The following is a 10,838-nucleotide window of genomic DNA, read 5'->3' as shown; positions in this document are numbered from 1 at the left end:
AGAGTGTTTCTCCAAATAATTCTCAAAAATGCTTTTTCATAATCAAAGAGAGGAGAGAAATTATGTCTTGCTACTTCTTACCGAGAATTTTTATTTCAGGGCGATTCTGGAGTAGCGATTCTGGGTGACAAAGGATTCCCTGGGCTCCCGGGACCTCCTGGGGTAAAAGGCCAGATGGGATTGCCTGGCCTGGGGCTTCCTGGCCCTCCTGGAGCCAGAGGTAGCCCCGGAGACTTTGGTGATATGGGTAATGTTGGGCCACCTGGTCCAAAAGGCCAGAAAGGTAATTTTGAATGTTTACGTTAAGAAGGAAACAACAAAATACATGTTTAGATGTTTGGTGGCATCCATCATCCATTGTGGTTTAATATGTATTATATACTATAATAATATGTATGATTCTATATGTTTATCTATATGTATACATACAGTGCTATTCATTTATGGTGAAAATACTAATTTATAGGAAAACACAATTTATACTTAAAGCTTGGCCTGGTTTTTGGTTATAAAAAAAATCAACACTGGTAGCTGTAGATAGAATTGAAATGAAAATACTGTTTCTTTCTTGCAATAGAGAGTACTGTAAAACAAATTGCCATGACAATTAAAAAAAAAAATCTTTGTCTTTAAGAAATACAGCTGTATTACAATTTGAAATACTACCAATATTCTATAGAAAGTATCGATATTTTTAGATCCTCCATCAGTATTTCACTAATATGGAAATAACAGTGTGCATAAACATTCACTTCATGTTTGCACATCTGGTTGGGTACTTCCCCAGAAATATTACAGTAAGCGTTCAGACTCCATTTAATCTAAAATCAAATATGCCAATTTCTTCTCCCTCTTGCTTCAGGTGAAACTGTCTGTATTACGTCACCATATCCTGGAAATCCAGGTCCCCCAGGCTTTAAAGGTGTTCAAGGTATGTTGATACATTGGACAATTTTTGATTTTAACTGAAATGGGAGTTTTTAAGTTGCTAATTACAGAAAAGAGGCTATCCTAAAAAGCTATACTCTTCTAGTTTTTCAACAAAGTATGTGTTTCAAAATGCAAAATGGCAAATACACAGGAGTGTACTCTAATAGAATCAAGGGCCAGACAGCTGCAGTTTACACCATCAGAAGGTAGGCAGGCTGCCTCCATGGAAATAATTAAATCAAGGTAGCTTCAAACTCTGTCCTGCCTCAATTAAAACGCTTGAGAGAGTCTGTAAAATATGGCTGGAGTTGGATAAGGCCTAGAGTATGTACATCTGGATACCAGGGAAAAGAGATTGCAAGGCAAAGATATGCTGCAAATCTGTAATTTCTAAAACTGCATTGCTCATGGCAACTTGCAATTGAGCCCTAAAATCTCAATATTTATCACCATTACTTCAACTTGTTAATCTTAAATTCAAAGAACTCACCCGGGAGCTGGCAAAATGTTGCTTGTGATCACCTCCAAGACATTTGAAATATCCCAGAAAATTCAGAAGAAATGGACATAGTGAATTTTCAAGCTGCTTAATATGGTATTACACAGCTCCCTGACATCCGTGTTATGAGCGGGAGCAAAAATTTATCCGGACATGAAAGAACAGGGATGAGTGTACTGAGCTCATCTGCACCATTCCTGAAGCAGGACATAGCACAGGAGAGTATAAGAACTTGAGCTGACACCTGTCATTCACTAGGTTAATAGTTGATGGCCTGTAACATTAAAATGCTGTAGGAAATATTTTTTTTCTAATTGACTCTGGTCATTTGCAGACTACTGTTAATGGAATGGGGAACATGTTCATTTAGAAAAACAGCACACATGCATTTGTTTGTGACTCTTACCCAAAAAGTCAGAAGCAGCTTGTTTACAAAGTATATGAATTTGCATGGGATAAAAATACAATCCTTAGATCACACATTTTAGCACTCTGTCAGCTTTTTTATGTATTTCCTTTTTATTTCCAGGACAAAAGGGTTTAAAAGGACTCCCTGGGCATCCTGGACCAAATGGGTTTGATGGGCAAAAAGGCCATCGAGGGAGGCCAGGAGCAGGAATCCCAGGGCCAGAAGGTGAATTGTGCTTTTCCTAATTCGGGAGAGCGGCTGGTCAAGTTGCAATGCATACATGCAGGGAAAGGTAGGATAGGGTAGGGTAAAGTAGAATTGAATTGAATAGTTCAGTGTCCAGAGAGGAAATATTTTCAGAAAACTGAGAACAATTAGTATCATTTTAGCAAAGGCACTGAACTGGACAAGAGTGACAGTACTCAAGACAGATGCTGCCCACAAAAAAATCCCTGTCACTTCCCACAGGAATTACCTCCTTCAACCCTCACATATCCTTAGCTATAAATAAGAAACATGAAATTTAATTTATTATGTTATTTTTCTTTGCAAGGTGATAATTTAAATCTGGCTAAATTTGGACTACAATATTCCACAGTTTCAGGGGGAAAAAACAAAACAAGAAACCCGAACACTTCATGAATTATGTTCTATTTGAATTTAAAAATTGTATCAACAGGCTTTCGAGGCACAGCTGGTGATCCTGGTGATGAAGGTGAAAGAGGATCTACAATTGATGGCAAAAACGGCCTTCCAGGTCCACCTGGCATAGATGGCCCAAAAGGTCTTCCAGGTGACACCACATACGGCCCTCCAGGAATCCCAGGCAACAGGGGACTGCCGGGACCCCCTGGTGCACAACAGTTCCTATGAAACACTTCTACATGTTCAAAGGACAAAATGTGAGCAAAGGTGCTCCTGGTTCAGATAAAACTTCCTCTCATTTGGATCCATAATGGTGACTGTGACCAGTACTCCCTGTTTTTACATTTTGCTGTTTGCTGCAGAGATGTCTCCACAGCACCACTTACTTCCCACCCCATAGAGGATATTGCTGTCCCCTTTTAAAGGTCTTCCTTTTGCCTGGCCATAAGCAGATACACCCATCCTTCAGTGCAGGGAACACCTACAGAACTGAGCCAGTCCTGTGAGGCCAGTGAGCTACTCCCAGTTCTGCTCCTACACATCAGAAACTATCTTCTGTACCTATAGATGAGGGTTGAATTTCTGTTCCTTAAAGAAAGAAGCTCTCCACAACAGCCAATTCCAAATTGCAGAAAAGTATCACTTTTCACAAACTATGCAAAAACTAGAGGATAAGTAAGATAAGTAACTCAACATGTACATTTCAAAATTAAAATTGGGAATTTTGAGGGACAGTGAGTAATGGAACTAACAATGTGGGTTTTTTTCCAGGACAGCCTGGCACCCCAGGATTTCCAGGTGCCAAAGGTTTTAGAGGCCCAGAAGGTGATGTAGGAGCACCAGGCTGTCCGGGCTTCCCTGGCTCACCATGTGTCACAGGCTTACCAGGGCCACCAGGACTCAGAGGTGTCATGGGCCTGCCAGGACCTCAAGGTACACAACACCCAGCAGGTTGCCTCACAGCTCTAAGCTTTGCACACATTTTCTGCCAGATTTCATCTCATAATTTTTGTGGCTGGCATGACAAATATTTCCATGGGGGCTGCTCATTACTGGGGATGTACATAATGTTTTGCACATATCTTTAAACTCAAGGAATGTAGACTCTGCATCTCAGGTGTTTCCCAGTTTCCCATCCCATGCTGTTCCTTAACTGGCCAAATCACAGTGGGTTCACTATAAGTAATAAACAAAGAGTTGTCTCTTATCTGTTGTCCTGAGTAACTTTAACTGAGCTCCTGTCCTTACTGTGATACTTTTATCTTCCTTATTCTTGAATGGAAGTGTTATTTAGGAAGAGCGAGGAGACATATATCAAAAATATTTACAAATTAGTAAGGATTTTTCACAGTGCTCTTCCATTGTCTGTCACTAAAGAAATACAAGAAAACAAACATTCCAATTGAAAAATCTAGGCAGGGCCATGACTCCAACATGGTAAGAAAGTTTTCAAGTTATTTTGCCATGTTTGATAATCTTCAAACTTATACCAAATCTATCACTTTCTACTTTTTAGATACAATTGCTGAACTTTTGCCTGCATTTACATACATAGATTAAAGCTCTCTTTCTCAGGCTTACCAGGCTTTAAAGGTCAGAGGGGAGACAGGGGCCTGGCTGCGCCACCTGGAATCAAAGGTCTCAAAGGCTCTCCGGGCTCACGAGGTCTCCCAGGTCCTCCAGGCTCACGAGGTCCCCCAGGACTTCCAGGCAATAAAGGACTCATTGGCTTCCCAGGAGAAACAGGTATGTTAAATATCCTGCAGACCACCTCACCTGTAAGTTCCCTTGTAGAGGGAGCTCTTTTTACTGCTAAGGTTAGAAGTACTTTGGAGCCATCTCCTTTTCCAGCTTCAAGAGTAAGACTGTGCAGCAGGTTAGAGTCAATAACCATAGAACCATCCCTTGTTTTTCCTCTTACGATAAAAAAAAAAAGGGATGTAAATAGTTTGATGCATCTTGGTGCATCCTGGTGCTTTAGTTGTTTTACAACACCGACATATTTCTATGTATTATTTCCTGACTATTTGTAATGGTTGTAATATGCTATAATAAGAGGAATATGTTTAGGGTTAACAATCCCTTGGCCAGCAGTCCTGAAGGGCAAATGAGTCCAGGAAGGCTGAACATTATTCAAGAAGGAAATTTTTAAGGCCATCCCCATGTGCCGAAGATGAGCCAGCAGGGAAGATGACCAGCTGGGCTGAACAGTTTTACCTGGAACTGTATGAACTTCAGAAGAAGGGACAGGCACCTCAGGAGGACAAGGGTGTCTTAAGGTTATGGAGGGAGAAAATCAGAAGGGCCAAAGCCCAGCTAGAACTCAATCTGGCTACTGCTGTAAATGACAATAAAAATGTTTCTAAATGTTGCTAAATACATGAGCAGCAAAAGGAGGGGTAAGGAGAGTCTCCATCCTTTATTGGATGGGAGGGGGGGAAACATAGTGGCAAAGGATGAGGAGAAGGCTGAGGTACTTAATGCCTTCTTTGCCTCAGTCTTTAATGGTAAGACCAGCTGTTCTCTGGGTACCAGCTTCTTGAGCTGGTACAGGAGTGCAGGGACAGGGAGCAGAATGAAGTCCCCCTAATCCAGTAGCCACATGCAAGATCTGATGATGTTTTGGGCATAACTGCTTTAGGAGTAAGGGTAGCATAAATCTCCAGGGGCTGACAGCAGGTAGGGGGAGGATCCTTGCTTCAGTGGAATCTGGGTTTCAAGAGAAGTTTGGAGCCATGCTCCAACTCTTGGTTCTCTAGTTCTTCTGATTTCTTAAGAAGTCCTTCTAAACATCCTGCTTTTGCTTTACACTATTCCTTAGAATATGACAGCAACAGTATAAGCAGACTTCAACATATAAATAAAGCATTTCATATTACCAGGAAGCAAAGGGATTCAAGGACCCCAAGGATTCCCAGGACTCCCAGGAATACAAGGCCCAATGGGAATCTTTGGTGTAAAAGGTGAAGAAGGAAAAAGGGGTCTACCTGGTCCTAGTGGAGAATGTGGAGATATAGGAATAAAAGGTTTGTAAAAATCCACTTCACTCTGTAGTTATATTGCTGCTATGTTTAGTTTTGTTACTACTGTGTTAAAAACCTGTTTACTTTTTGTAGGAAAGAGAATAATCATCTGCAAGGTGCAATCCCAGGCAGTTCAAAATTACTGTCTTTCATAATTTCACAATCTTTCCTAATTCTTCTGATTTAACATCACCTGGGTTACAACTGAAGTAACAAAAAAGCAAGGAAAGTATTGCAAATTCTGTTAGCAGTGAGCCTGCTGAAACAACAGAGAACCACATTAGTATTTAAAGGCTTTCTCTGTTAGGAAAGTCATCACTCAAATTGATTTTCAGGACACGTCACTCCTGAGGATATATTTACATTCCATATATTTGCTTCCAAGGTGAAAGGGGGCCTCCAGGAGACAGTGGCTGTGTTAACCTCCGTCTTGAGAAAGGACAAATGGGGGACCCAGGGTTTCCTGGGGAGCATGGACTTAGAGGTGAAAGAGGTAAGTTCATAAAAGAAAGCCCTGCATACACTCCTCTGATATAAATCACTGGTGATTTTCACAGTGTGGACTCAGGGTTGCAGTAACATCCAGCCACCTCACCATGTTTACAGATTCCTAAACTGGTTGAACAGTTTCTTAGGATAATTACTAAGGCAGTACACCACGAGTGAAAACATTGCCATATTGAAAATATCAAACACTGGCTTGACTTGATTGGTCATTATCTTGTTCTGCAATTAACTTCAGGTGAAAAAGGCAATGCTGGTTTCAGAGGCACACGAGGATTTCCAGGGAAGAATGGTGTTCCAGGACTGCCAGGTGACCAAGGTGACACTGGAGTGATGGGGTTTCCAGGATCACGGGGTTTGCCTGGACCAAAGGGCTTTCAAGGAATGACAGGTTTTCAAGGAGGACCAGGTGACCAGGTAAACAGTGGTAGTGAAGTGTCCTGGACTTTGCAGTTATCACCTGCCTCTAAGAAATATGATTGTATCGTACTCACCCATTAGATGTTCCCTCTGAGAAGAGACAGCCAGCATAGTAGGAAATGTAAATTCCCTAAGGAAACACCTCTGTGCTTTGGTTACATTTTAGCAGGAACTGTGGTGGGAGTTAGGAAGGGGCCTCTCTTAGCTACCTGCTCTGATGTAGTTCTTTGCCACATGGTTGAAGTCCAGGCTCCACTACACTAAGTAGGGGGGCAAAAATCACATGCACAATCAAGTCTTCAACATTATTCCTAAGAACAGATTGACAAACCACTTACCACAGAGATCGTAACATAGCAGCAGCACAGTTACGAAGCTAATACGTAGTTGCTTCTTCATATCCTGCTGTGTGAAGTGACCAAAGCAACAGACAAGACAAACCAAGCCATCTTTGCCTCAAGCAAAACCTAGGCAAGCAGTGTTGCTCAAGAACAAACACACAAAACCACCCAAACATCACATGCAAGGTACAATTCTTCACTGCTTGTATGCTGGGTAGGTAGACAGTGTGATTACATGAAGCATAAAGCACAGTTGTTTTCTTGGCAAAGGGACATACTTTTGCTGGTTTGTTTTATTAAATTTATTTGCCGATTAAAGGTCATTATTCAAAAGGAAAAATAAGGAAATCTACATTTTTATTGTTACATCACAATATTTCTGGGTAATGTTTATAGTAAATTTTCGGTAACATACAATATTGGATATATATTTTATGGTACCTTTAAATCAAATTATTCAAGCCATCTGTGGTGAAATTAAAGCTGTTTGAGCCAAGAATGAGAATAAGCTATAAAAGCACAAATTCAAAATTATTAGCAAGTCTAACCTACAGTTTCTTGTTGGTGGCTAGTGTTAGGTAACAAAGACAAGATGCTTTTCTGTTGAGCTTAAGATACAGTTCTGCTAAGAGAACCAAATGCTCCTGCAGATCATTCCTACTACACATATCCTATGTCAAACATTTTTATTTTTTTTTTTAAAAATCAGGGTGATGTTGGCTTACCAGGAAACCCTGGCTATCCAGGACTGATTGGCCCCAAAGGATGTAAAGGTAATGAGTTTATATAGATATGCTTTGAAAAGAGAAATATTGTTAGGATATATGTGGGGTAGATGGTGAAGAAACGAAGAAATTATTTTCACTTCTGTCCTGTTTTCCCATAAAACATGAATGTAATTAGAAACAAGTCTCACTTACCTGAAGGCAAAAGTTGCATTTCAGTATATTCTTTAACAGCTTGTTCCTTTAAAAGTAGGTATTACTAATTTAGAAGATAAATTCTTGTCAAATTTCATAGAATTTAAAAATTCCATCAAAACCATGTATAAATCCATTCTTATTGATATGCAAAATTTGTCAAATCAAAGAAGAGAAAATGCAATCAAAGTGAACCGTCATAATTTGCATGTGCCAAAGCAATTTTCAACTTGTGTTCTCTTAGCCCCTTCTATAGCTCTTTATATCTATTAGTGACTTTTCTGGTCTTAAAAAAGTGTATAGCTTTGGTTTTGTGGATGGAAAGGATACTTGTATAAAATGGAAGTCATTGTACTTCAACAGGCAAGAGAGGTGACCCAACTCCTCTGCTTGGTACACACGGTCGGAAAGGACCTCCAGGAGATCCAGGATTACCAGGTACCTCATTTTGATTGAAGAAAAAATTGAACTTAAAAAATTATTTTCCCTCAGTTTTGTTAGCAGAGGGAGCTCAGCTCCCTGTGCATTTTGAGCCATTCTGTAGCAATTGCTGCCTTTTTTTTTTGTTTGTTTTCTTTAAGGACTTCGTGGATTCCCAGGGGAGAAGGGTTTACCAGGTATCCAAGGACAACCTGGAAGACCAGGATCCAAGGGTGACCCTGGATATCCAGGGCTACCTGGATTACCAGGTAATGCCAAAGTTTAAAAAATAGTGCCATGGAATAGCTCAAAAGAGATATGGAACAAGGAAAGGCAGTTGAGGAGGCATCTCTGTGGAGAAGGCTGGAGAAACCAGAGATCATATGAAGGGGGGCATTGAAAGTTTTTTCTGTACCTATAGACAGCAGCAATTGTCTGCTCAGTCTCAGAGACCAAGATACATCAATTCTTCCTACATCCCCAAACACTTTCAGGTACTGCTGTTAACACAGTGGGCTGCATAGCATGGGGAAAAAAATCAACCATTTAATAGAATTGCATATTCACAGGTTTGGGGTTTTTTTCACTCTCAGGAGCTACAGGTCCTCAGGGATTGCCAGGAGAACCTGGAGAAAAAGGAAAACATGGAATTTTGGGACCCCCAGGATTGCAAGGGTTACCGGGATCCCAAGGCAGAAAAGGTAAACACTATATACAGTGCCGTTCTAGTGGTAATGTGACAGTGCCAGACATAAATACCCTTTTAGTAGTGAAAATGGAAAAGGCCCAACTGTGACTGTGATTTGGACTCTGTGGTCTCAAGCTGCTAGAAGACTTAAGCCAGTTCCCATCACCTTTGAGAAGTAACATAAATGCTACTTTGGAAAATTGGGCTACAATCTAAAGTGAGTAAGGAGGAGGGTAGAAACAGAGTCTGGCTTAGCTGGTGTAACTCATAGCAGAACTTTAGGAAAGGAAATGGAATTTGTGGTAATTCAGTTGTTTCACTTCAGTTATGCTGTGTTCTACATTTTCACCATGGAGTGCCACTGTTACTCTATAAACCCAGCAGGCTGCTATGACAGCTTTGTCTTTCAAATTTGTTTTAACAAATTGTGATAACTTGAGTTTGGTTTTATTATTGGTTTTCTTGTTGCATTGTTTTCTCCCAAAACTGATTTTTGTGGATTTAACAGAGAAGTGTTTCCTCCAAATCCTAATTTACACTTCTCACAATGATTGTTGTGTTTAGATTGAACATCAGTTCATCTATACAGTTGTTTTTGCTGGAGAACATTATTAACTTTTATTATGTGTAGAATTGAAATTTTAAGCTATTAATACTTCATAAAGAAAGTTATCAACTCTGTATCCTGTGTCTGTTATAGTGTGCTTCATAATCAGTTCCCAAACAGGAAGATTAGTGACCCCTATACAGAAACCACAGTAAAGTAACACTTGGGGCTATAAAAAATGGTTAGAGAGGACAATAGATCCACTTTTCCAAATTCAGCTTAAGGAAAAATTGAGAAGGTTTCTTATAAACTACTGAAAATTCAAATGAAAAATGGAAACAATTTATGATTGCTTGCAGTAATTAAGCAGTGCTGACTTAAACTGTCATGACAGATTCCCTGCTGGTGCATAATGTGCAAGAGAACATTTCAGTGTTGCAAACAATATTTGCTGTAACAAAGGCAGAGATCTGCAGTGGCAGGGACGTCTGAAAGGCGTCAAAAAAGTAAAAAAGCATTATTCTGCTGAAAACTTCTTCATTGCTGATGGGCTCTTTCCTTCTTGTCATAAGACACTTCTTTAGTATATTGTGCAGAAGTTATCCCAAGTCCTGCACAGGAACATAACAAATCAACACACGTCCTGCACAGGGAAAAGTTCAGTCCCAAATGGCAATTCATTAGAGACCGAGTTGCCTGCTAAGCTGAGGATTCTGTGTATTGCCAGCATAGCTGAAAAAAGGTTAACACCTTTGAAACTATAGCCAGTAATGAAGACTGACTGGTATTTGTATTCCAATTCAATTGGATATATAGATCTTGGTGCTGTTTTCAACAAGTGCTGGTGCAAGAATTAGAAATTAAATGGATAATTCATAGCTAAGTACACGGCCTCGTTAGTCTCATTGGTTCTCAGTTACATTAAAGGTTTTGTGCCTGAACTTTCAGATTTTAAAGAACTTTTAGATTTAAAAAATGTAAGTTAAACATCATCTATCAAAGCATAATCCCATTTTCTTTATTACAGTAGTTTTACTAGTTAAGGGCTTAGCCTGGCAAGCCTTACTTGTGTGAGTAATCCTTGATGAGGCAAGTAATACTCAGACCATCAGCAGCATGACCTGTATGAGCAGAAGCTGAATTGGGCTGTACAATACAGAAACAGTGGTTCATGCTCAGGTCAGCCAATTCAGCTGTACCTAGAAACGTGGAGCTATAGCAATCCAAAAATCTAGAATTACAAGTGCTGATATTATAATGGATTGTTGGCAAATGTGTCAGAAATTCCCTGGAAAGCAAGTAAACCAACCCATCAATCTTGCCTGAATGAGCCAAAGATCAAAGAAGTTTTAAATTGTGACCTAGGGGCCAAAATAAGTTAGGAGTTTATAATAATTTTAAAATACCACTGTTAAATTCCCCAAATGCAACTCTTACATGAATTTTAAAATGGGAACATGTCCAAATTACAAGAAGGCTACAGAAAGCAGGA

At 39.9% G+C, this 10,838-nt stretch overlaps 1 protein-coding gene across 1 annotated transcript in view; it reads left to right on the top strand.

Moving 5' to 3' along the window:
* The window catches only part of COL4A4 (collagen type IV alpha 4 chain), a gene marked incomplete at its 5' end in the record, with an annotated part of 62,686 nt that overhangs the window by 36,750 nt on the left and 15,098 nt on the right, over window positions 1-10,838 (top strand). The window contains 13 exons of the mRNA XM_017732906.1: window positions 100-283; window positions 863-931; window positions 1,959-2,063; window positions 2,518-2,701; window positions 3,223-3,416; window positions 4,059-4,229; window positions 5,366-5,509; window positions 5,892-5,999; window positions 6,249-6,427; window positions 7,481-7,544; window positions 8,055-8,129; window positions 8,273-8,380; window positions 8,705-8,812. Of these exons, the coding sequence (XP_017588395.1) occupies window positions 100-283; window positions 863-931; window positions 1,959-2,063; window positions 2,518-2,701; window positions 3,223-3,416; window positions 4,059-4,229; window positions 5,366-5,509; window positions 5,892-5,999; window positions 6,249-6,427; window positions 7,481-7,544; window positions 8,055-8,129; window positions 8,273-8,380; window positions 8,705-8,812 (1,693 nt within the window). The remainder of the gene's footprint in view (window positions 1-99; window positions 284-862; window positions 932-1,958; window positions 2,064-2,517; window positions 2,702-3,222; window positions 3,417-4,058; window positions 4,230-5,365; window positions 5,510-5,891; window positions 6,000-6,248; window positions 6,428-7,480; window positions 7,545-8,054; window positions 8,130-8,272; window positions 8,381-8,704; window positions 8,813-10,838) is intronic.

This window comes from Corvus brachyrhynchos, unplaced genomic scaffold (assembly GCF_000691975.1).
Source record: "Corvus brachyrhynchos isolate BGI_N302 unplaced genomic scaffold, ASM69197v1 scaffold435, whole genome shotgun sequence".
NCBI classification, from domain to species: Eukaryota; Metazoa; Chordata; class Aves; order Passeriformes; family Corvidae; genus Corvus; species Corvus brachyrhynchos.
The sequence above is the reverse complement of the archived record's forward strand: the minus strand, read 5'-3'. Positions and strand labels throughout refer to the sequence as shown.